Source organism: Bos taurus, chromosome 7 (genome assembly GCF_002263795.3).
Source record: "Bos taurus isolate L1 Dominette 01449 registration number 42190680 breed Hereford chromosome 7, ARS-UCD2.0, whole genome shotgun sequence".
In the NCBI taxonomy this organism is placed as follows: domain Eukaryota; kingdom Metazoa; phylum Chordata; class Mammalia; order Artiodactyla; family Bovidae; genus Bos; species Bos taurus.
Window position 1 is genome coordinate 19,614,597 of NC_037334.1, and position 24,727 is coordinate 19,639,323.

Sequence of the window (24,727 nt, forward strand, 5' to 3'; positions counted from 1 at the left end):
AGACCCTATAAGGCCTGGGAGCTGAGAGCCCAGCTGCCGGCTGCACCGCCTGTCACTCCAAGGGACCCCCACACGGTCCAGGTGAGCAATGCCAGGGGTGAGGCCAGCCTCCGGACAGGAGCTGGGGGACTGCTTGGGGTTATGGGTGTTGGGCAGGAGGCCCAGGAGCCCCCATTCATGCCCCTCCCCCATCTCTACCTCCTTCCAGCTGCCTAGAGTGTTACCATGTCTGCTCGAGATGGAGGCCAGGATCCCCCCAAACCCAAGGGCAAGGTGAGGGCAGGCATGGGAGGAAACGACCCCAGCTGGGCCCTGAGAAGCCCCTGGAACCTTAGGGAGGTGACCTCCATAGTCTTGGGGTCTGAAGGGGCTTCCCAGGTTGGTTGGGAGGGCTCTGAGAGCCACCATGCCAGTCTTCCATCTGGTCCCCAGCTGGAGGGTGAGGGGTGGAAGGATGCACTCAAACCTCAGTTCTTCCCCTGCTATGTGACCTTGGGCCAGCCTCAGCCCCTCTCTGAGCCTCAGTTTCCCCATTTGTGAGATGTGGGCCCTGAAAGGAAAAGGTCTTTAGAGACCCAGAGGATTATTTCCTCTGTCCCCGGGAGGTAGACTGAACCTGCGCATTGCTCAGGTGAGGAAACTGAGGCTCAGAGAGGCTGGGACACTTTCCTGAGGTCACCTAGGAGGAAGGGTCTGGGGTGGTCTGGGAACCCAGGGCTGTCTGATGTGCCCCTTGCCCCACCCCACCACACCTGGCTCTACTCACACACCCCCTACCCCATGTAGACCCTGGGCAGCTTCTTTGGGTCCCTGCCTGGCTTCAGTGCTGCCCGGAACCTGGTGGCCAATGCCCACAGCTCAGCAAGAGAGGCCCAGCCAGCTGCCGAGCCTGCAGGCGCTCCAGCCGAGGAGGCCGCCCAGCCCCAGGCTCAGGGTGAGTGGACAGCTCCATGGGCGAGGCAGGGGCTCAGGAGGTGCACCCCAGAAGGGACTTCTGCCAAACTTGGGGGCGCTTATGTGCCTGTGTCGCCTCAATAGACCCTGTGAGACTGGCATGCTCATTTAGTGCCAGGTGGGGACTCAGAGCATCAATACGAGTGACCCGATGGGGCACAAGTCAGCCAGAATAGGGGCATGGACACAGCCGTGCTCCCATATTCTCAACGCCCCCTCCGCCTTCCATCACCCCATTTCTGATGTATCGTGGACATTCCACGGGTCTAAGCTCATCTGAGATTTTGATCCCGGTTCCAGATGGGGACAGCGGCTTCCCTGGGGTCACACAGCCTCCAGTTGCTCAGCCAGAGTGCTCAGGGCGGCCCTAGCCCCAAGGCCCAAAGAGGGGCTGGAGCAGGGGAGTGCAGGCTGAGGTGGCAGCTCTGGGCCCAGAGCCCCAAGCAGCTGACTTCTGCTCTGTATATCCAAGCTGGGTGGGCAGCTGCCAGCTGTAGTCAGGCGCAGCAAGGCAGGGCCCCAACTCCTTTCCCTGCGGCCGCCGCCCCCCTCCTCGATGGGCATTCAGCACCCAGAACCCCAGCAGAGAGAACTCTAGGGAACCCCTGTGCCAGGAAGCCAGTCCTGGGGGTTGAGGGAGCCCCCGGTGAGGTCAGTGACTGAGCTAGGCCCATGGTCATGGATATCACCTTCTGTTGTCCCCAGCAGGGTTGCTGGGACATTCCTGACCTTTCAGGCTGTGCCCGCTGATTGTGCAATGGGCTCCAGGGTGGTTGATGCTAGCCCGCGTCCCTCCCTGGGTTGCCTCACTGGCTTTTGTCCCCCCAGCACCCACTGACCCGGAGCAGACGGCCAGGGCGTTAGAGAAGACACTGCTGCCTTCAGACAAGGTGAGAGGGGCTAGCTGAGCCTGGTCTGATGGCCTTGCCTCCCTCTGGGATACCTCTTCCCTGGATGTTTCGGTTCCTGCCATCCGGAGGGTTGTCATAGGCCAAGGAAAAAGCAGACACCCCTGTGTGTACCGCTGTGGGGTAACAGGCCAGTCTTCCCCTTGGAGCCTCTATTTCTGCATCTGTGAAATGGGTGCAGTACTCCCTGGCACCATCCGGTCTACAGACACCCCACTCCCCGCCAACTCCCACCCTGGTGCTGTACCCAGCACAATATGACCAAAACAGTGGCAATGCACTCACCACAGGTCAGGCTCTGGGCTAAGTGCTTTACATGTGCTGTTTAATAGTTAATCCTCCCCACTGCAACAGGGAGGGAGCAATAGCACCCCACATAAAAGCTGAAGCACGGAGAAGCCAAGCCATTTGTCAAAAGTCACACAGGAAGACAAGGTAGCTTGGGATGTGAACCTTGGGCAGTCGGAAGCTGAACAATGGCCAGCACTGCATCCACCCTCGGTCCTGGATGAATGGGAACCACCCACGCAACCTTGTCCCCAAGGTCAGGGCAAGCAGAGTGGCTGATGTCAGACCACTGAGGGCCACAGCAGGGTGGCAGAGCTCCAATCCAACCCTTGCACTCAGCACACACCCCACTCTAGAGTCTTCTTTGACTCCCCTCTGCCCTCAGCTTGGCCATATCTGAGCTCCTCGGAGGGCAAAGTACTGCTTGGTTTGCCCTCTGGCCCAAATTAAAGCAGACTCTAGCAGCTTAGGGCCCCTGTCCCCATTTTTTCACTCCTCCCCCTCCATCCCTCTTCACTTCATTAGTGGAGTGTCTGCTACCTGCAAAGTTGGTCAGGGACCTTGACTCCTTTTTTTACCAGTCTTTGAAGGAGGTGCTGTCTTAATCACCATTTCTGAGATGAGGCTCAGAGAGGGGGTGTGGCTTGCCAGAGGTCACACAGCAAGTACGGGAGAGAGCTGGGATTTGAACCCAGGTCTCTGCGGGCAAGGTACCCACTTGAGATGATGTTGGGCAGAAGGGCAGGTGGTGAGACTATTTCCGGGCTTCTCAACTTCGCTATCATGGCCAATTCAGATTCAGATCATCCTCTGTGGGGGGCTGTCCTGGGCATTGTGGGGTGTTTAGCAGCATTCCTGACACCCACCCACTCTATGCCAGGAGCATGCTCTCTTTGAAGTCATGACTACCACAGATGTCCCGAGACATTGCCCAGTGTTAGGATCATCGGGGCAGGATCACTCAGGTTTAGGAACACCTGAATTGGAAACAGCACACTCCTGGTTGAAGCTGAGTGGTAGCCATCTTGAGGCCATCACAACCCTTCAGCAGTTTGGAAGAACTAGCAGAAACTGCCCTGTGCTACCAGGTTTCCCTGGTGGCTCAGTGGCAAAGAATCTGCCTGCCAATGCAGGAGACCAGGGTTCGATCCCTGATTTGGGAAGATCCCACATGCCTTGGAGCAACTGAGTCCATACTCCACAATTATTGAGCCTGTGCTCCAAAGCCCGCTCCACAATAAAAGAAGCCACCACAATGAGAAGCCCACACCACAACTAGAATGTAGCCTCCACTTGCCACAACTAGAGAAAAACCCACTCAGCGACAAAGACCCAGCACAGCCAAAAATAAATAAATTTTTAAAAAATGACATACCAAGTTATCAACTTGGTTCCTATGGCTCAGACCCAATACTTGGCCCTGTACTTTTCTGGTTATTACTTTAAAAGATAATATTTATTTGGCTGCACCAGGTCTTAGTTGCTGCACAAGGGGTCTTTGATCTTTGTTGTAGCATTGGGGATCTAGTTCCCTGATGAGGGATCGAACCTGGGCCATCTGCATTGGGAGTGCGGAGTCTTAGCCACTGGACCACAAGGGAAATCCCCAGTTATCACTTTTCTAAACCTGGATCCCCTTCTTTTACTTGAATATATTCATGTTAACGAGCATTTGGTCACCTCAAATTTCTCCCTGTGATGGGGACAACAGGCTCAAAATTTTATGTAAACTGAGATTAGGCAAGATGAACAAAACATGTAATTATAAGACTTGCTGAGCCCAGACTAAGGGATATTGGGCAAAGAGGGTGCTGCGGCATAGCTGTCAACAGTCAGGGTCTACCACATCTGGGCACCACAGGGCTCTGCGATGGAGCTTGATGGACTGTGTCCTGGGAGCCAGAGTAGGGGGTGTGTTGGGGTGAGAGGTGAGCTGGCCGGGTCTCCAGGGAGCAGGTCCCACTCCCCAGGGTATGTCAAGAATTGGGGGGAGGAGGAGATCTAGGGTAGGGAGGAGAGGTGTCTTTCAACTCTGCTTCATCACGAGTCTCTTGCCTCATCAGATGATCTCCGGGGCAAAGGAGCTGGTGTCCTCCCAGATGGCCAGGACCAAGGATGCTCTCTCCACAGGAATGGCTAGTATCGTGGACACTGCTAAAGGTGTGGTCCAGGGAGGCCTGGGGATGAGCCAATCCACACTAACAGTCACCAAGGATGCTGTGGCCAGTGGGGCAACTGGGGCAGTGGGTGTGGCCAAAGGGGCCCTACAGACCGGTATAGACACCGCCAAGACAGTAGTAACAGGCACCAAAGATGTAGTGTCCACTGGGCTCACTGGGGCAGTGAACATGGCCAAGGGCACAGTCCAGACTGGCATGGACACCACCAAGACCGTGTTGACTGGCACCAAAGACACTGTGTCCACTGGGCTCACTGGAGCCATGGGTATGGCTAAGGGGGCCATCCAGACTGGCATGGACACCACCAAAACCGTCCTGACTGGCACCAAAGACACCGTGTCCACTGGGCTCACTGGAGCAGTGAGCATGGCCAAGGGCACAGTCCAGACTGGCATGGACACCACCAAGACCGTGTTGACTGGCACCAAAGACACTGTGTCCACTGGGCTCACTGGAGCCATGGGTATGGCTAAGGGGGCCATCCAGACTGGCATGGACACCACCAAGACAGTCCTGACTGGCACCAAAGACACTGTGTCCACTGGGCTCACTGGGGCCATGGGAGTGGCCAAGGGGGCTGTCCAAACTGGCATGGACACCACCAAGACTGTCTTGACTGGCACCAAAGATGCTGTCTCCTCTGGGCTCACTGGAGCCATGGGTATGGCCAAGGGGGCTGTCCAGACTGGCATGGACACCACCAAGACTGTCTTGACTGGCACCAAAGAGACTGTGTCCACTGGACTCACTGGAGCCATGGGAGTGGCCAAGGGGGCTGTCCAGACTGGCATGGACACCACCAAGACTGTCTTGACTGGCACCAAAGAGACTGTGTCCACTGGGCTAACTGGGGCCATGGGAGTGGCCAAGGGGGCGGTCCAGACTGGCATGGACACCACCAAGACTGTCCTGACTGGCACCAAAGACACCATGTCCACTGGGCTCACTGCCGCAGTGAGCATGGCCAAGGGGGCTGTCCAGACTGGCATGGACACCACCAAGACCGTCTTGACTGGCACCAAAGACACTATGTCCACTGGACTCACTGGAGCCATGGGAGTGGCCAAGGGGGCTGTCCAGACTGGCATGGACACCACCAAGACCGTCTTGACTGGCGCCAAAGACACCATGTCCACTGGACTCACTGGAGCCATGGGAGTGGCCAAGGGGGCTGTCCAGACTGGCATGGACACCACCAAGACCGTCTTGACTGGCACCAAAGACACCATGTCCACTGGACTCACTGGAGCCATGGGAGTGGCCAAGGGGGCGGTCCAGACTGGCATGGACACCACCAAGACTGTCCTGACTGGCACCAAAGACACCGTGTCCACTGGGCTCACTGGGGCCATGGGAGTGGCCAAGGGGGCTGTCCAGACTGGCATGGACACCACCAAGACCGTCCTGACTGGCACCAAAGACACCGTGTCCACTGGGCTCACTGGGGCCATGGGTATGGCCAAGGGAGCTGTTCAGACTGGCATGGACACCACCAAGACCATCTTGACTGGCACCAAAGACACTGTGTCCACTGGACTCACTGGAGCCATGGGAGTGGCCAAGGGGGCGGTCCAGACTGGCATGGACACCACCAAGACTGTCTTGACTGGCGCCAAAGACACCGTGTCCACTGGACTCACTGGAGCCATGGGAGTGGCCAAGGGGGCTGTCCAAACTGGCATGGACACCACCAAGACCGTCCTGACTGGCACCAAAGACACCGTGTCCACTGGACTCACTGGAGCCATGGGAGTGGCCAAGGGGGCTGTCCAGACTGGCATGGACACCACCAAGACTGTCCTGACTGGCACCAAAGACACCATGTCCACTGGACTCACTGGAGCCATGGGAGTGGCCAAGGGGGCTGTCCAGACTGGCATGGACACCACCAAGACTGTCCTGACTGGCGCCAAAGACACCGTGTCCACTGGACTCACTGGAGCCATGGGAGTGGCCAAGGGGGCTGTCCAGACTGGCATGGACACCACCAAGACTGTCTTGACTGGCACCAAAGACACCGTGTCCACTGGACTCACTGGAGCCATGGGAGTGGCCAAGGGGGCTGTCCAGACTGGCATGGACACCACCAAGACTGTCCTGACTGGCACCAAAGATGTTGTTGCCTCTGGGCTCACTGGAGCCATGGGAGTGGCCAAGGGGGCTGTCCAAACTGGCATGGACACCACCAAGACCGTCCTGACTGGCACCAAAGACACCGTGTCCACTGGACTCACTGGAGCCATGGGAGTGGCCAAGGGGGCTGTCCAGACTGGCATGGACACCACCAAGACTGTCCTGACTGGCACCAAAGACACCGTGTCCACTGGACTCACTGGAGCCATGGGAGTGGCCAAGGGGGCTGTCCAGACTGGCATGGACACCACCAAGACTGTCCTGACTGGCGCCAAAGACACCGTGTCCACTGGACTCACTGGAGCCATAGGTATGGCCAAAGGGGCTGTCCAGACTGGCATGGACACCACCAAGACTGTCTTGACTGGCACCAAAGACACCATGTCCACTGGACTCACTGGAGCCATGGGAGTGGCCAAGGGGGCGGTCCAGACTGGCATGAACACCACCAAGACTGTCTTGACTGGCACCAAAGACACCGTGTCCACTGGACTCACTGGAGCCATGGGAGTGGCCAAGGGGGCTGTCCAGACTGGCATGGACACCACCAAGACTGTCCTGACTGGCACCAAAGAGACCGTGTCCACTGGACTCACTGGAGCCATAGGTATGGCCAAGGGGGCTGTCCAGACTGGCATGGACACCACTAAGACTGTCCTGACTGGCACCAAAGATGTTGTTGCCTCTGGGCTCACTGGAGCCATGGGAGTGGCCAAGGGGGCTGTCCAGACTGGCATGGACACCACCAAGACTGTCTTGACTGGCACCAAAGACACCATGTCCACTGGACTCACTGGAGCCATGGGAGTGGCCAAGGGGGCTGTCCAGACTGGCGTGGACACCACCAAGACCGTCTTGACTGGCACCAAAGACACCGTGTCCACTGGACTCACTGGAGCAATGGGTGTGGCCAAAGGGGCTGTCCAGACTGGCATGGACACCACCAAGACTGTCCTGACTGGCACCAAAGACACCATGTCCACTGGGCTCACTGGAGCCATGGGAGTGGCCAAGGGGACAGTCCAGACTGGCATGGACACCACCAAGACTATGTTGACTGGCGCCAAAGACACCGTGTCCACTGGGCTCACTGGAGCCATGGGTGTGGCCAAGGGCACAGTCCAGACTGGCATGGACACTACCAAAACCATCTTGACTGGCACCAAAGACACCGTGTCCACTGGGCTCACTGGAGCAATGGGTGTGGCCCAAGGGGCTGTCCAGACTGGCATGGACACCACTAAGACTGTCCTGACTAGCACCAAAGATATTGTGTCTACTTCAATCACTGGGGCAATGGGAGTGGCCAAGGGGGCTGTTCAGGTTGGCATGGATACCACCACATCCATCTTGACTGGCACCAAAGATGTTCTGTCTACTGCAATTACTGGGGCAATGGGTGTGGCCAAGGAAGCTGTTCAGGTTGGCATGGACACCACCAAGTCCGTCTTGACTGGCACCAAAGATGTTCTGTCTACTTCAATCAGTGGAGCAATGGATGTGGCCAGGGAGGCAGTCCAGATTGGCGTGGACACCACCACGTCCATCTTGACTGGCACCAAAGATGTTCTGTCTACTTCAATCACTGGAGCAATGGATGTGGGCAATGAGGCCATCCAGACTGGCATGGACTCTACCATGACCATCTTGACTGGCACCAAAGGTGCCATGTCCTCTGGGCTCAGCAGCGTAGGGCATGTGGCCGAAGAAGGTATGCACACTGGGGTGGGCATCATCCCAAACTGGTTACCTGATTCCAAGGCTGCCACCTCAGTTGGACTTGCCAGTTCCAGGGCCCCAGATGAAGGAGAACAAACCATCCCAAGCTCCCCTCAGGCTCAGCTCAGCAACCATGGACCTCTGTCAGCTGAGGCCGTGTTCAGCCAAGAGGCCACCCTGGGCAAGGTGGATGCTGCTCCCGGGGCCACCACCCATGGCCAGGAAGGAGTCCAAGGCTTTGCAGCACTCCGGGACGAGCTGGAGGAGCTGGGAGAGATCTTCCAGCCCATGAGCGCCGAGGAACAAGGTAAGGACAGCCCGGTCCCAGCTCCCAGGGCCACGGTTGTCTGTACACCCCCAGGCCCCTGACGGGGGTGAGGACTGAGCAACCCCGTCCTCCCTTTCAGCTCAGCTGGTTGCTACGCAGCCCAGGCGGAGGGAGGTCACGGCTGACCAGGGCAGCTACTTCGTGCGTCTGGGTGACGTGGCCCCCGGCTTCCGCCAGCGGGCTTTCGAGCACGCCCTCAGCCACCTGCAGCACAGCGAGTTCCAGGCACGGGACGCGCTGGCCCAGCTTGAGGACGTCTTCAGGGAGGTAAGAGCCTTGCCCCTTCCCAGGCATGCTCCTCAGCTTCGGGTTGGGGACTGGACGGACACGCACTGAGCACCCAATACGTGCCCATCACCCACTTGGTCATGGGCCTGCTCTCAAGGAGCTTGCCTCCTGGGATGGGGTGGGGGAGATGGACACGTGACCCAACGCTCGCAGCCAGTGAGGCTGTAGAGAAGGAGACCTGACAGTCATGCAGAAATGCACACCAGGGCTGGTGCGTGTCCATTTGGGTCACATCCTGTGCAAAGTGTTCTAAGTGGCCTGAGAACAAGCTAGGTGTGTTCTGAGGAGCAGAAGGGTGCCCGGGGTGGGGAGGGTAAAGTGAAGGGAGGGGCGGATGGGGTAGAAGGAACCCATGCAATCTGGCTGGAGTTTAGTGATGGAAGAAAGGGGGCCCAATCAAGGAGGACTTGTTTTTTTAATTTGGCATTATTGCTGCAAGCAGCCTTTCTCTAGTTGTGTTCGGGCTTCTCACTGTGGTGGCTTCTCTTGTCGCAGAGCACAGGCTCAGTAGTTGCAGCATGTGGGCTCAGTAGTTGTGGCCTGCGGACTCTAGAGCCTGGTCTCATTAGTTGTAGCGCACAGGTTTAGTTGCTCCAAGGCGTGTGGCATCTTCCAGGGTCAGGGGTTGAACCTGTGTCCCCTGCATTGGCAGGCAGATTCTTAACCACTGGACCACCAGTGAAGTTCCTCAAAGGTGACTTGAATGCCCCTGTGGAGACAGGCACCAGCCAGCAGGGTTGTGCTGTCTCGCCGGCTCCGCTCACTCCCCAGCCCCAGGCTTTCTCCCCTGCATCACTGCCAACACTCACGCCAACTCCTCATGGGCGGTGGGGCTGACCTGCTGTAGTAGGAAGTTAAGTGGCATCCAGTCCATGGTTGATGTAGACGGTGATGGAGCCCCAGCTCTGAGGACCTCCAGGTTCTCAAGCTCACGGGTCTTAAATGTTGAGCAGCCCCACCTATTCAGGTGGCAAGGAACCCAGCCAAGCTGTTCAAGTCAGGATCCCTAAGATGCACTCGGGCGCCTGTGTTTTCAATCAGCACCCAGGGGTCTGTGGTGAACCACATCTAAGGACCACTGCTCCAGCCCAGAGGGTCTCAACTGGGCAGTCCTGTCCCCAGGGAACACTGGGCCAAGCCTGGAAACGTCAGTGGTGGTCACTCGGCAGGACTCTTGGCATTGAGAGGCTGGGGGTGAGGGAGGCTGCTCCATACCCCACAGTGCCCAGGACTGTAAAGTGAAGATGGCCTGATCCAACAGAGGCTTTACTGAGGTGGATCGCTCTGGCTCCTGTGGGGAGGACAAGCCACAGGAGTCCAGGAATGGAGATGGGAGATGAGAGAGGAGGTTTGAGGAGCTGAGTTCTAGATATATTTCCAGAGCAAAGCATCCAGGTTAGACACAGGAATTGAGAGAGCCAAGACCCTCTAAGGCCTTGGAGACTTTCAGCAGGAGATACTTCGGATTGCCCTGGGTATGTGGGTGGTGGACATTATGGCCTAAGTCTTCGACAGGGTAACCTGCAGATGAGCAGGAGCCCCCTGATGGAGTCGACTGCTGGGGCAAGGGCTGGGAGGGCGAGGGAAAGTTGAAGTGCATATTTGGTCCACTTGCTGAGGTCTCAGGATGACAAGAAAGATTAGTCAATGGGGATGGGGGGTTCCTATGTACCAGGGACCCAAAATACAAGGAGCAAACGGTCATGACAGAGCTCCAACCCAAGAGGGGAAATCAACACAGAAATTCATGATAACTGGACAGTGATAGCCTCTGAGGAGGGAAACAGAGATCTGATGCAGAGGGCCTGGGGCCTCCCGCACTGGGCCAGAGGAAGCACATTCCAGGCTGAGTGGGTGGCATGTGCAAAGGCCCTTGGGGCAGCAGCACACCGGACATGCTCGGGGACAAGAAGGGGCCAGTGTGGCCGAACAGAGCACTATGGGAGGTTAGCAGGAGGGGAGGTCACAGGCAGCCATGGTGAGGAGCTTGGTTCCAAGGCCTCTGGGAGATGTTGGGGGTGGGGGTGGGGGGTGCTGAGCTGGGGTGACGGTGCCGCTGCCATCCTGCTCTCTGAATGCCTGATGACCTCACAAGGCACCAGGATTACTGCCTCTTGACGCACCAGCCTCTGGCTCCAAAGCACTCCCCCATGCCATGGGAAGGGTAGACATGAGACACTGGGCCAGGGAAGGCCATCCTGAGTGTGTCAGAGGCGGTCCCCGCTGAGAAGCCATCACGTTTGTGCTGGGCTCTTTTTTTCCTAGATTGAGGAGGCCCAGCAGGCTCCGGCTGGGGATGCGAGCAGCCAAGCAGAGGAAGCCGCTGCTGGGGAGGTGAGTACATACCAGCGAGGGGCTAGTGGGCCCGCCCCTTGCCTCCAGCCCCTTACCTCACTCCTTCTGTGCACAGGTGCTGGCCACCGGGGCTCTGTCCAGGGCCTGCGACCTCGTCCAGCAGCTCCATGTGGCCTACAGCCGCCTGGCCTCTGGCCTCCAGGGCCTCCCCACGGAGCTTCAGTGGCAGCTCCAGCAGGCTCGGCACAGCATTTGTGAGCTCTATGGCCTGGTCTCCTCAGCCGCCACGGTGGCGGAGCTGCCAGTCAAGCGGCTGGCTGAGAGCCGCCAGGGTGTGGGCCAGGCATGGCGGGGCCTGGAGCAGGTGCTGCGGAGCGTGCAGCAAGGCCCTCCGCTTGGCTGGCTGGTGGGGCCCTTCGCCCTGCCCGCCGATGGGCAGCCGCTGTAGGAGCTCCTCCCCTGCCCGCAACCAGCTCCAAGCCCCGGAAGCTCTGGGTCCTGGAGTTCCACCACACCATACACCCGGCGCCAGGCCTGTCTGTACCGCCCACCTGCCTCCCTGGGCACGAGCTCGGCTGGTCCTTCTGGCTGAGGAACCCCAGGCAGCTAAGACCCCTGGTGGTGGGCCTTAGCCTGAAGATCTCGAGCAAGCGCTCAAGAAAGGGTATGGTGCCTGCCTAGAAAGTTCTCCACTCTGCACCCTGACGAGGGCCATTTTATCTTTTATAAACTCTGGGGGTCTTCCACCCCAGCCAGGGTCCTCTAGCCACCAGTTAGCAGGCACTCCTGCTCCTCCGTCCTGGGTTCCAGGCAGCTCCATCCTTGTTCTGAAAGCACACGTCCAGCAGCTAACAGCGCACACCCCCGAACATACCAGAATGCTGTCGTCCTGGGGCAGGTGGGCTCCCGCTGCCTCTGCTGACCTGCCGCCTCTGCTGACCTTTGGGGGAGGCCACAAGGCTTTGTGAAGGCAAAGCTGAAGTAACTGCCACAACTGAGGGCCAGATGGTGCAGGTGGTGGGGGGGAGTGAGTACATGTCCCCTCCTGATGCACCCCCCCAGCCAGCAGCACCCCGGGTCATGGCTGATCACAGGGGTCCAGAGCTGATGTTCTGAGGCCCTGGGCCCAGAAGCTGCCAATGAAGGAATAAAGGGAGGGACCCCAGGGAACTCATGACAGAAGGTGCTCGAGGGACTTCCCTTGAGGTCCTGCAGTTTAGGTCTCTGGGCTTTCACTGCTGACGGTATGGGTTTGATCCCTGGACAGGGAACTAAGACCCCACAGCTACGTGGTGTGGCCAACCCCCTACCCACAAAACAAAAACATGTTTGATATGTTCAGGTCCTGGTCACATGCTCCAGGCTGGAGACCAGGGGCTGGGTTGGCAGCTACTGGACACGCTTCCTTTCCAGCCATGCTTTCCTTGAGTCCTCAAGGCACCCTGGGAGGTGGGCTGCACACGGGAAGGTGGGGCCGTGGAGGTCCAGTCCCCCTGATCCTGCTCCCTGGGGCCCAGGAGATGCTGGGAGAGCTGCTGACCGCCAGTAGCCTAATAAGCCTTGTCAAGTGCCCCCCTCGCAGAACCCATCACACCTGCACCCCTCAGCTGGCCACCTCCCTGACAGAGGGCTCGAGATGCCCCCTCTTCTCAGAAATGATCAAGTGCTCTGAGCCCCCGACGAATGCACAAACTGTCCCCAGAGGATCACGTCTGCCAGGGGAGCTGGCCAAGGCCGGACACCGGGACCAGTCTGGGACCTTCCCCAAGCCTTTCTTGCCTTTTTGCCCATCCCAGATGGTCAGCAGAGGGGGTGACGCTGGAAACGGCGGTTCACAGAATCCGAGTTCAGTGACGGTCTCAAGTCCAATCAAACCACAGTGGGGGGTGCCAGGCCCAGAAAGCAGAACCACACCCGGCCTCTAATCCACCAGGACAGAGAGGCTGGGCCACCAGCAGGACACACAACAGAGGCGACTGTTTAAACAACTGCCTGCAGGTGCTTGGTTGGGCAACACACACACAAACACACCACACACACACACCACCCACTACCCCCCTTCCCTGGCCTAGAGAAACACACACACACACACACACACACACACACACACACACACCACCCACTACCCCCTTCCCTGGTCTAGAGAAACACACACACACACACACACCACCCACTAGAGAAACACACACACACACACACACCACCCATTACCCCCTTCCCTGGTCTAGAGAAGCTCAGAATGGAGGTGCCACTCACCCCACGTCCACAATGAGGCCTGCCCCCCAGGCCTTCGCCCTCCGAATGCCAAGGACAACAGCCCGCAGCACCCCTCCTGGTATTTCGGGAAAGACCTCACTTACCCCATCTCCCTGCCCCTCATCAGCCCTGCAGGGCCATGGGCACCGTCAGAACCAAGTTCATATCCGCAACTAACAGTGACCTTGTGCTTTAAAACCCTCTGTCCCCGGACTGGCCCTTGACCACTACTTAGAAAACAAAGCCAATAAAAGTGACTTTTTTTTCATTATAAAAACCCTTTATAGTCATTTCATGTGGGTTGGAAACCACAGAAATTAGGCAAAAAAAAAAAAACCCAGGGGGACAAATACAAACGAACAGCACAGCGTCTCCCCAACAGTTCTCTGCTCTCTGGGCACCAGGAAGGAGCCAGGCTGGCCACTGGGCAGCTGCTCAGGATGGCAGGGCCTGGCCGCAGGCTGCCCGGCTCAGCTCTCCTCCTCATCCAGGGACTCCGAGTCCATCCGCAGCCGTTCTCGGTCTAGCCACTCCTTCCCGGGCCCATCCAGGTTGGGGCCCTCCCTCACGGTGCTGGGGGAGGATGGTAGGGGCAGGGTAAGCAGGACGCCTGTCTGTCTGCCCCCTCCTACAGAGCCCAACTCGCTCCCCTTGCAGCCCCGCCACACACAGGCAGGCACCATTGCTCCCCACGGTGGGCATCAGGAGGAAGCCAGCCCACCCCCAACCCCAAGCCCAGGCTCAGGGCAGCTCTGAATTCAGAGCTCCCTCCATGGGGCTGGGGGGTCAGCATGTGGCACAGAAGTCCCTTTGGCCTGGACCCCACTGAGAGTGGCTCAGACTTGGGTGCCATCTCCGGAAATGGACCCTGTGGCTGGGGTGACACTTACTCATTGTGTAACAGGTCTTCGGAGGAGCCACCCCCCAGCCCCTCCTCCGAGTTCTGTACTTGCTCTGGCTCCTTGTCCTCGGTGCTCTCCCCCTTCTGGGACGCAGCCTCGCCGTTCACGGGAGCTGAGAGGTCTGTGGGAGAGAGGCTCATGGGTCACAGCAGGGGGCTACCATCGGGGACCCTGCAACCCTGTCTGAAGAGCATGAGCAACATGCAAACCTCAAGAGCCCTCAACCCATTTGTATCTCTGCTTTCACCATTCCACCCCTGAGCCACCAGACACACGGGGACAGCAGGCTGCGTGTGGGTCCTTCTCCAGCCAGCCCCAACCATGCAGCCTAAAGATGGGACGGGCCGGTCAACTAACGGCCGACAACACCAGGAAAAACCCTGCCACGGCCAGATCCAAGAGACACAGGAAAAACACGGCCTCTACTGTTCCTGGGCAGCCTCGGCTCTGTTGACTCCCTGCCAATGCCCACCTGCCAGGCTGCTCCAAACATCTCACCAGGACCACATGACCCCTCTGCTCCCAGAAGACACGCCCTCCTGGCCCAACAGCCATTGCCCTTGCTCCTCTCGGCTCACCCGTGGCCCTCCCTCCTCCTAGACCTCCATGACCGCCTGATCCAGTAACACTCGCACACCTGGCAGCACACACATGGCCTCTCAGACTACCTGACTCTGAGGGTAGCGCCTGTGAGCAGCACAGGGGTGTGTGGCCCAAGCACCGGCCACCTTGTGGACACAGCGAGCCTGCACGGCCAGAGCCAATGGATCATGTCCCCAGGCAGTCTGGGGGGAGCACCGGCCCCTGCTCAGGGCCCTGCCGGCCACCTTGGTCCCTCCCTTGAGCTCCTCACCAGTGCTCGCTTCATCCTCCACCCTCTCTGTGGGGGCCTCCTCTCCAGCCAGCACTTCCTCGGCCTTTTCCGCCTCGGCCCTCTCCTTCTCTGAACCGGTTTTGGTCGCCTTCTGGATGGCCTCGATCTTTGGTCCCAGGACCCGAGACTTGAGCCGGGTGTAGACCTCTGCCGCCTTCTCCATCACCTCCTTGTTAGCCTTGTAGCGGCGGATCTGGCTCACCAAGAGGCCTGTCTCAGGAGGTGCAGCCGCCTCACCCCGGTCCTGAGACCCTCCCTCATCACCACCACCCCTGGCGGTGCCTCCCATGAGCATGGCTTCCTCCTCGCTGACCACAGGCAGCCCAGCTCCCAGAGCAGGCCCATGCCCCCAGCCCCTTCGATCCCTTGGCCCTGCCATACCTTTTTCAAAGTGGCCACAACATCCGTGTTCTTCTGAAGGATCTGTGAGGTCACCTGCAGGGTCCCTAGTTCCTCCAAGGCATTCAGACACCTCTTCACATCCTGCAGGCGAACAGAGCAGTCAGCAGCGTCAGCATCTAGTTGAGGGGGCTCTTGGGGCCCAAGAGGGTGGGGAGGGAGACCCTGGGGCTCCCCCTCTGGGGGAGGGCCAAGTTACAGGAAGCCCAGGACAGTGGGAAGGACCAGGACTCACGTGGCACCACCTGGTGGAGGTGCAGAGAACTACGCCCAATAGGCCAGGCTGGCCCTCATCTGGAGGGCACCCACCCCGGGTAGCCCGGTTTTGCCTCAGGGTTCTGAGACCTCTCAGGAAGCTCCAGCAGTCAGAGGATGGGGGACCTAGCCGTGACCTCTGTACCCCAAGGAAGGTCTCACCGGATTGTCAACCTTCAGGGCGAACTTGATCTCGCTATGCAGCTTCTGTAGCTTCTCCTCCACGGAGGGCTCTGCAGGTAGGAGAGCAGGCAGCGCTGGGCCTGAGTAGAGTCTCCGCTGACAGGAGCCACTTGCTCTTCCGGGGCCGCCCCTCGTCCCTCCCGAAGACCTCAGGCTGCAGCCAGCGCTGTGCAGCCCCTCCTCACCTTTCTTCTTCTCAACCTTCCGGTCTGGCGGGAACCCTTCTGACCGCTTCCGGGTCCGCTCCACTTTCACAGGCCTGTGGAGAATCAGCCATGCCTTTAGCGGGCCCCTGATCCATGTCCCCGCCAGGGACCAGGGCACACCCGATCCAGTTGAGGGCAGCACCCGAGGGGACCAGAGAGAGCAATCCTTCCTCCAGGAAGCAGATAACATTTCTTTTTTCAACAGGTGACTAACGGTCAGAGGCTAGTTACATAAACCCCAGCACATGAGTTACTAGAGGCTCTGATGTGACACTAGGAAATGGCAGCAGACACATTACTGCAGCTCCAATTCCATGTCCTGCTCGGCGGTCTGGGCCGGGTCATCCTCTGCTGGGTGATCTTAGCGTTGTGGGATAGGAGCAGCCTCTGTGGCCCCCACCCATCAGATGCCAGGAGCCCCCCAGTGTGACAACCACAGGTGCCCCAGATACAGCTTGGTGCCCCGGGGATAGGGTCACCCAGGGGAAGGCTCCTGCACAACCTGATGGGGTCCTGAGAACCAGATACTTCAACTGCTGCAGTCTCCAAGACTGACTGTGGACCCCAGGGCCCTCCCCTGAGTTGTGGGGACCAGAGGAGCCTTGGGGGGGGGGGGGCAGCATGGCACCAGACCTGGCGCGTGGCTTTTCCTCAGAACGCCCCCTCTTCTCCTTCTGGCTGGATCTCCTCGCAGGCTCTGTACTCTGTGGCTGCAGCTTCTTAGCTGATTTCTTCACCTGTAGCAACCAGGGAACGAAAGGGGCTGGAGCAGCGGGCAAAGGGAACTCGCTGGACTCCAAGCTGTACCCTTACAGATACAATTCATCACACCCTGCCACCATCTCCACCTGGATGGGAGCTGCTAGACCAGGTGGAATGGACCTTGTGTCCAGCCCATCCCCATGCAGAAGCTTCTCAGCCCTGAAAAGACTACCCAGCAGTGGGGGGCCCCACTGCATTCCTCTGGCTGAGCAGGACACTTCCTATGCCAGGGCACATGGCCCCCCCCACTTTGTGACAGAGTGGTGGGGAGAGAACAGGGCATTGTTCCCCTCCACTGTCCCTAGAGGGGGTTCCTAGGCTCACACCAAAAGGCAGTGGGCCCGGGAGAGCCATGAGGCAGGGAGCTGACAGTCACAAGAGGCCTCATTGCTCCCTCACCCACCCACAAGCCATCCCCCAACTCGGCAGCCAGAGGGCACCTGTGCGCACCCACCCCATCTCTGCTCAGTCTTCCAGGGCTCCCACATAAACAACCAAGTCCTCCAGAGGGCTACCAGGCCCTGCGTGAGCTGCCCCATCCCCTGGCTGCCCTCCCTCTCTCTCCCTGGCTCACTCTGCTCCAGACACACGGGTCTCACTGTCCCTCCAGCACACCAGGTGCAGTCCTGCCCCAGGGCCTTTGCATGTGCTGTGCCTCTCTGCCTGAAAGCCCCTCCCCCAAGTGAGAGACCCTTCCCATATCTCTCACTTCACTCACCTCCTTACTTCATGTCAGCTGCCCACCTGCAGCCCACGAGGTCCATCCTATTTGAGATGGAAGCCCTGTCGCCCCAATTGTCACTCTGCCCGCCCCTCAAGGCACTGACCCCTCCGGTGTCAGCTCATCAGCAGGGGGTTCCTGCATTTCCGGGCCGGCCTTTGCTGCCCCGTCTCTGGTCCGGGCGCTCAGCCGGTGCTACACAGACATACCTCTCTGTCCAACTCGGCCTCGGGCTCCGAGTCGGAGGACGACTGCGGGCCCCGACCCCGGCCCTTGCGGCCACGCTTCTTGACCGGCTCGTCGTCGTCCTTGAGCTCGTCGCCGCTGCTGCCCGCGCTGCCCCCAGGCACCGCCTCCCCACGCTCGCGCTCGCGCCGCCGCTCCTTCTCCTCCTTCTCCTGCTCTCTCAGCCGCCGCAGCTCCTCTTCCTGTTCCCGGCGCCGACGCGCCTCCAGCTCGCGCCGCCGCTCCTCGTCCCGGCGCTTCCACTCGCTGATGCGGTCCACCTCGTCGCTGTCGCTGAGGGCGCGGGCCAGTGAGCACGCCATCATGGGGCCTCAAGCCACACCCGCCCGCCGCCTGCGCCCCCCCGGGGCCCTGCACCCACCTAGTGCTCTCTATCCCGGGCCCCGCACCCACCCGCCGCCTGCGCCCCTGCCAAGTCCCTGCACCCACCTGTCGCTGCTGGAGCTGGTGGGCGGCCGCTCAGGCTTAGGTTTCCGCCCGCGGGGCTTGGGCGGAGGTTTCTCGGCTGCAGAAGAAAAGAGGGGTAAGCTCGCCCGCATCTGGGGCGGGAGGTTCATCTCTTGGAGGGCCTCTCCCAGCCCCACCCAGCCCCACCAGGCCAGACCCAGGCCCAGGCCCCGCGCGGCACCCCCAGCAAACCCACCTGGCTTCCGGCCCCGCGGAGGCTTCTTGACTGACACTTCCGAGTCCGAGGAGGAAGAGGAGGAGGAGGCGGAGGACGATGACGGCGACCTCACTGGGGGCACTGGCTCAGCCTTGGCCGCATCCGATTCTGCTTTGGAGTCCGAGTCTGATGCAGACGGCGCCTTCTGGAGGAGGCCGGGCAGGGTGAGAGTTGCGGGGAGGGGGGTGCACCCCTCCCCCAACTGGAGACCTTTCCTTCTGGCCCAGAACCAGGAAGCCCAGGCAGCGCGATTCACCCGGTGAGGATGTCGGCACCCCCCTGGACCACCCCCTCCTCTGCAGGAGACACAGTGATTGAGACATGCTGACACACACAGGTACATGGACACACAGGTACATGCACACACAGCCCACGCTCACACACTGACACACACACTTGTACAGACACACAACGTACTTGTACACATGCAGACAGGACACATGCTTTCACACACGTATGCATATTGTACATGTAAAACAACACACTCCAACATACACGCACACACTATATCATGTCCACACACGTACACACACACACTGGTACATGTGCACACCCATACACCATGCTTATATACACATGCTTGTACACACACAGGCCCTTGCACATGTGAGAACACAAACTGCTACATACACACTCATGCACACACCATACCCATGTACACATATTCAGGCACACACACACACACATTCTCCCTCCTCTCTCTCTCTCTCTCTCTCTCTCTCTCTCTCTCTCTCTCTCTCGGGGCCCCTAATAGCACCCTGGCTGGTCCCTTCCGACCCTAGCATCTCGTTTCCCAAATGGGCTTCTAAGTCCCTCTCCAGGGAGCAGAGTAGCCTCCTCCGGGGAGGTGCTCTGTGCACACTGTGCTTGGAAACCAGAGCAAAGCTAGGAGTGAAGGCAGATGTCAGTGGGCTCTGGGGTCACCCTGGGGCTATGGCCTCCTCTCCTCCAAAATCAGACCACCCCTAACAGAGGGCCGTGGCTGCTGACCATGGAGAGATGTGCAAGGAACTTTCCCAGGCCACCATGTGGGAAGGCAACCAAACCAAACCTCTGTACCTTTTTCTTCCGTCCTGGAAGGGGGCCCCGCCGTGGGGCCCGGACAACAGCTTTCTTCTCAGGGGTGAAGTCCTGGGTGGAGAGGAGGGAGCTGGACATGGGGCCCACAGGCAGCAGGCCCACACGCGGCCCCGCCCGAGCATCCCTCCCCTGTGCTCTCGCTCTAGCCACCTGCTCACCTGGTCACTGGTCTTCTCTGACTCGGAGGAGCTTTCTGAGTTCTCCTCCTCAGATGGAGACATGCTGGCTTGATCCAGGTCGCTGGAGGCCTTTCGGGTTCGTTTTGAGACCGACATCTAAAAGGGGAGCAGCCCAAATGGATCAGCAACTGAGAAAGGTCTTGTGCTTGATGAAGTACCCACAGCCTAGGAAGCTTTCGGAGGGGGAGGAACCCCTTTGAGAATCTGATAAAAACCAGGTATACTGAACCTAGACATTATGCTCAGTGAGAGAAGCCAGTCACAGAAGACAAATACGACCCGATTCCACTCATGAAAAATTCCTAAAGGACTCAAACACACAGAGACCTGGCAGAAAGACACAGACCATCCCCCTCCCTGCCCCTGCCAACCATGGGGAAAGGAACACCAAAAATGAGCTAGGGTGCTGGGTAACAATGAAAGAGGCTGTCTAAGTGTCTCCCTAGTATGGGGGAAAAGGAACTGTAATAATGACATTCACTTAACGCAAAGATAAAAGCAAAAAATAAAACCTGAATACATGTTAACCTACAAATTCTGGTTTCTCTCTAAGGGGTAGGATGGGAGGAGAACATTTGACGTATTTCTGTTAACTCCTCCAACAACTGTCAACAGAAACAACTGAGACTTGTAAAAAACAGTGCCACGCGGAGAAGCCAAAGGTCCAATACTCTTAACAATACGTTGGTCAGAATTCATCCATATCAGAGATTACTTCTCAACCACTGAAAACTGAACCTTCAAGTAATAGTTAAGGACAAGGAAATGATTGTCTATTAGGTGGAAAACCAGCAAGACACATACTGTGTGCATGACTGCCAGTCTGTGCTTTACACACACACACACACACACACACACTTGATCACACTCGAGAGCGCACAGAAACACAGCAGAATGCTTCCAGTCCTTTGGCACAAAAACCCCCTCAGAGAATTTGGGTGTTTTTCACTCACTGCTTTATGCTTTTCATACCTTTTAATTTATCTACAATGATCATGGTTTATTGTTATAACTGGAACCAAATATTTTTTTAAAAATCATAAAAAAGGGCCTTCCCTGGCAGTCCAGTGGTTAAGACTCTGCACTTCCACCGCAGGAGGCACGGGTTTGATCCCTGGTTGCAGAACTAAGATCCCACATGCTATGTGGCAAGGGCAATAAATAAATAAAAGAATGCCTCCCTCCATCAAAAGAATTTGCTGTTAGATCCTAATCCTTTCACTCTGCACCCGAATACTCAGAAGCAGTCACAAGGCAGAGGAAGGGGTTGGGAGGAAGCAGGAAAGAGAATACATCCAAAAGAATTTCAAACTCACGTCCATGCAAAACTTGTACATGAATGAATGTTCACAGCTGTGTTATCTGTGATGGTTCCCCCATTGGAAACATCCCAAATGGCCAGAAACAGATGATGGATAAACAAATGTGGTCCCTCCACACCTGGGAGCATCTCTCAGCCATGCAAAGGAGAGAAGCCCTGGCATTCGTTACCATGTGGATGGACTCTTAGAACACAATGCTCAGTGAGAGAAGCAGACACAGGACACACAGGATGTGATTCCACTGATGGAAACGTCCAGAACAGGCAGATCCACAGACACACACAGTGGGGTCGTGGTTACTAGGGGCTGTGGGTAGGGACATGGGGGACTGCCAAAGGGGATGGGCTTTCTTTTGGGGGTGATGGAAAGTTCTGGAACTGACAGAGGTGACGCTGCCACAACTCTGTGAATGTACTAAAAACCACAAGAAGGAAAGGCCGGGGAGGGAGAGTAGGCGGCCAGATGGGGCCTCTGAGGAAGAGGAAGGGCCCAGCCCCCACAGGACAGGCATGCCCCGTCCCTACCTTCAAGGCCACAGCCTTCCGCTTGAGGCCGCTGTTGTCGCTGCTCTTGTCAGAGTCAGAGTCGCTCTCCATCCTGTCACCGGTGGCTGCAGCGGTCACAGCTGTGACGGCCATGACCCCCCGGTCCTCATCATCCTCGCTGCCACCTGCCCTGTCTGCTTCAGCGGCCTCGCTGTCGGAGGAGCTCACCGGCTGGGGAGTGGGGGACAGAGACAGCAGGTCACCACAGAGCTTGTCGCACAGATGCACCCACAGGCCGGGTCTCAAGTATCAGGATCCGGTCTGCTTGCTCTCCAAACGAGGGAACTGAGGCCCAGGGAGCTCCAAGGGCTAAGGCAGAGGGCGAGATGGACCCATGAGTGCTGGGCACTGCGGGATCTGAGGGCAAACCCTGGGCCAGTGACTTAAGCCTCTGGGCCTCAGTTCCCACATCTGAGCCGTGGGGACAAGACTGCTTTGGTCTCACAGGGCTGTGGTCGGGTGAGACAGAGTGGCGTACTTAGGCCAATGCCCAGACTGGTAGGAGGTCCATGGAGGTCTGACTTTTGTAAAAAGTATTATTATTCCAAGTACTGAGGAGGAGGCCGACCTAGGACAGGACCTCTGAGTGTGAACTTCAAGGCACTCCTATTTCTGTTTTACCCAAAACATCAGTTCAGGCAGTAACAGCCAAGGAAACAGCAAACACAGCCAGCACTGCCCCTATGCTCACTGAGTGCTGGGCTCGTCTGTGAGCAGAGGCCAGGTGCCAGGCACTGTGCCAGGTGGATGGTACCACCCAGAGAACAGGGTGTGGGCCCTGCCCCCGGGGAGCTTACAATCCAGTGGGAGACCAGCCATGGCCATTTCAAGAGACCCTTTCAACACTGCTGGTGGGAATGTAAACTGGTGCAGCCCACTATGGGAAACAGTAAGGAGGATCCTCAAAAAAACTAAAAATAGAGTTGCCATATGATCTAGCAATCCCACTCCTGGGCTTATATCAAGAGGAAATTATAATTCGAAAATATACATGTGCCCCAATGTTCACTGCAGCACTATTCACAACAATAACCAAGACGTGGAAAACAACCTGTCCATTGACAGATGAGTGGATAACCATGTGGCATATGTATACAAAGGAATACTACTGAGCCATAAAAAGAAGGAAATAATGCTATTTGCAGCAAGATGGATAAACCTAGAGATGATCACACTAAGTGAAGCAAGTCAGGAAAAAAAGACAAGTACTGTATGATATTGCTTATATGTGAAATCCATAAAATGGTGCAAAGGAACTTATTTCTAAAAGAGAAATATAATCACAGATGTTAAAAATGGACTTACGATAATCATGGGGGAGGGGAAGAGGAGGGATAAATTGGAAGACTGTGACTGACATGTACACACTGCTATATATAAAAGAGGCAACTAATGAAGGCCTACTGCACAGCACAGCGAACTCTACACAACACTCTATAATGACTTACATGGGAAAAGAATCTAAAAGAGGAGATACATGTGTATGTATAACCGATTCACTTTTCTGTACACCTGAAACACAACACTGTGAGTCAAATATACTCCAATAAAAACTTTTTTAAAATAATGAAATATGACACAAATGAACACACCTATGAAACAGAAACAGACTCACAGGCATAGAGAACAGGCTTGTTTGTCCAGGGGTGGGGGGATGAGAGAGGATTGGGAGGCTGGGATTACAGATGCAAACTACTATATATAGAATGGATTAATAACAAGGTCTTACTGGACTTCCCTGGCAATCCAGTGGTTAGGACTCCATGCTTCCCCTGCAGGGGTCATGGGTTCAATCCCTGGTCAGGGATCTAAGATCCCACATGCCTCAAACAAAACAGCATACCAACAACAATAAGGTCCTACTGTATAGCACAGGCATGAATGAAGTGCTCCTTAGGAACCAAAGAGGTGGGTGTGGCTGGGGTGCAGGGAAGAGAAGAAAGTGGCAGGAGAGGGGGCTTCCCTGGTGCTCCAGTGCCTAAGACTCCGAGCTCCCAATGCAGGGGGCCCAGGCTCGATCCCTGGTCAGGGAACTAGCCCCATATGCAACAACTAAAGATCCCACATGCCAAAATGCAGATTGAAGATCCCATGTGTGGCAACTAAGACCCAATGCAGCCAAATAAGTATTACAAAAAAAAAAAAAGAACATTGGGGGAAAAAACTAAAAAAGGCCACATTTCCTCGGTGTCATTACAGTCAGGGGCCACGCTAGTTGAGAAAAAAGCAAGAAGTGAAAGAGTATGAGGGTGTGTGTGTGTGGTGGAGGCTCCAGGGTGATGGGAAACACCATAGAAGCTAGGAGTTGGAGCCAGAAGCAGTGAGGGTGTGCAGCTGGGTGGCCAGAGGAAGGTGGAGGGCCCAGGTCAGGGCTGGACAGAGGCTGGTCAGTCTCCGGGCCTGCCTGCCTTGCCAGGACCCCACCCACCTTGCACTGGCCAGAAAAGCATTTCAGCCTAGGAGACGTGAGGCCTGGGTTTGAGTCCCAGCACAGCACGAACTGGCTAGTGGGACAGGTCCCTTCACCTCCTCTTCTGCCAGGTCACAAAGAGGTATCAACTGGGATCCTAGGTCAGTGGTTCTCAGCCAGGGGTGATTCTATCCCCTGGGGGGCATCTAGCAATGTCTAGAGACATTCAGATTATCAAGATGGGGGGGGGGGGTCCCTAGCATCAAGTGGATGGGACCAGAGATGCTGCTCCATAGCCCACAGTACCCAGGATGCCCCACAGGGTGACCGGCTGCAAAAGTGTAAAAGCCCCTGGTCCCAGTCTCACATTCTAGCTAGGTCCCTCTGGGCAGTCAAGTGAATGCTCCAGGCTTCAGTGTGCTCAGCTGTAAAGTGCAGAAAAGGCTGCCAACCTCCCACCCCCACAGCCCACCTCAGCTGGGACACAGCTAGAACCACTCTGAGACACTGTTTCCTACTTCCTGGCTTGGGGGGGGGACGTGGGAACAGGTCCAGCCGCACGCTCCTGCTGGAAGCACACCAAGTGAAGGCTATCAAAAAGAATGAAGCTGTTCTCTGCATGACAAGGGG

At 57.3% G+C, this 24,727-nt stretch overlaps 2 protein-coding genes across 5 annotated transcripts in view; one reads left to right on the plus strand and one right to left on the minus strand.

The window, feature by feature from the left end:
• On the plus strand, positions 1 to 13,626 carry PLIN4 (perilipin 4). Of its 2 annotated transcripts, XM_024995004.2 has the most exons (8): positions 1 to 81; positions 209 to 273; positions 787 to 934; positions 1,783 to 1,844; positions 4,214 to 8,489; positions 8,590 to 8,777; positions 11,064 to 11,132; positions 11,209 to 13,626. In XM_024995004.2, exons 2-8 carry the CDS (start codon positions 226 to 228, stop codon positions 11,539 to 11,541), a joined length of 5,124 nt encoding a protein of 1,707 aa, XP_024850772.1. In that variant the 5' UTR covers positions 1 to 81; positions 209 to 225; the 3' UTR covers positions 11,542 to 13,626. The 2 variants fall into 2 exon arrangements, with proteins under 2 accessions (XP_024850772.1, XP_059744639.1); XM_059888656.1 differs by lacking the exons at positions 209 to 273; positions 787 to 934.
• Positions 13,607 to 24,727, minus strand: part of HDGFL2 (HDGF like 2) — a 17,254-nt gene continuing 6,133 nt past the window's right edge. The window contains exons 4-16 of one of the 3 annotated variants that reach the window (XM_024994149.2): positions 21,667 to 21,858; positions 19,800 to 19,916; positions 19,621 to 19,692; positions 18,541 to 18,703; positions 18,327 to 18,402; positions 17,861 to 18,170; positions 16,802 to 16,905; positions 16,148 to 16,221; positions 15,942 to 16,012; positions 15,507 to 15,608; positions 15,105 to 15,318; positions 14,240 to 14,372; positions 13,607 to 13,922 (exon numbers count right to left, since the gene is read on the minus strand). In XM_024994149.2, coding sequence (XP_024849917.1) covers positions 13,820 to 13,922; positions 14,240 to 14,372; positions 15,105 to 15,318; positions 15,507 to 15,608; positions 15,942 to 16,012; positions 16,148 to 16,221; positions 16,802 to 16,905; positions 17,861 to 18,170; positions 18,327 to 18,402; positions 18,541 to 18,703; positions 19,621 to 19,692; positions 19,800 to 19,916; positions 21,667 to 21,858 — 1,731 coding nt within the window. In that variant the 3' untranslated portion in view covers positions 13,607 to 13,819. 3 annotated transcript variants of the gene reach the window in all.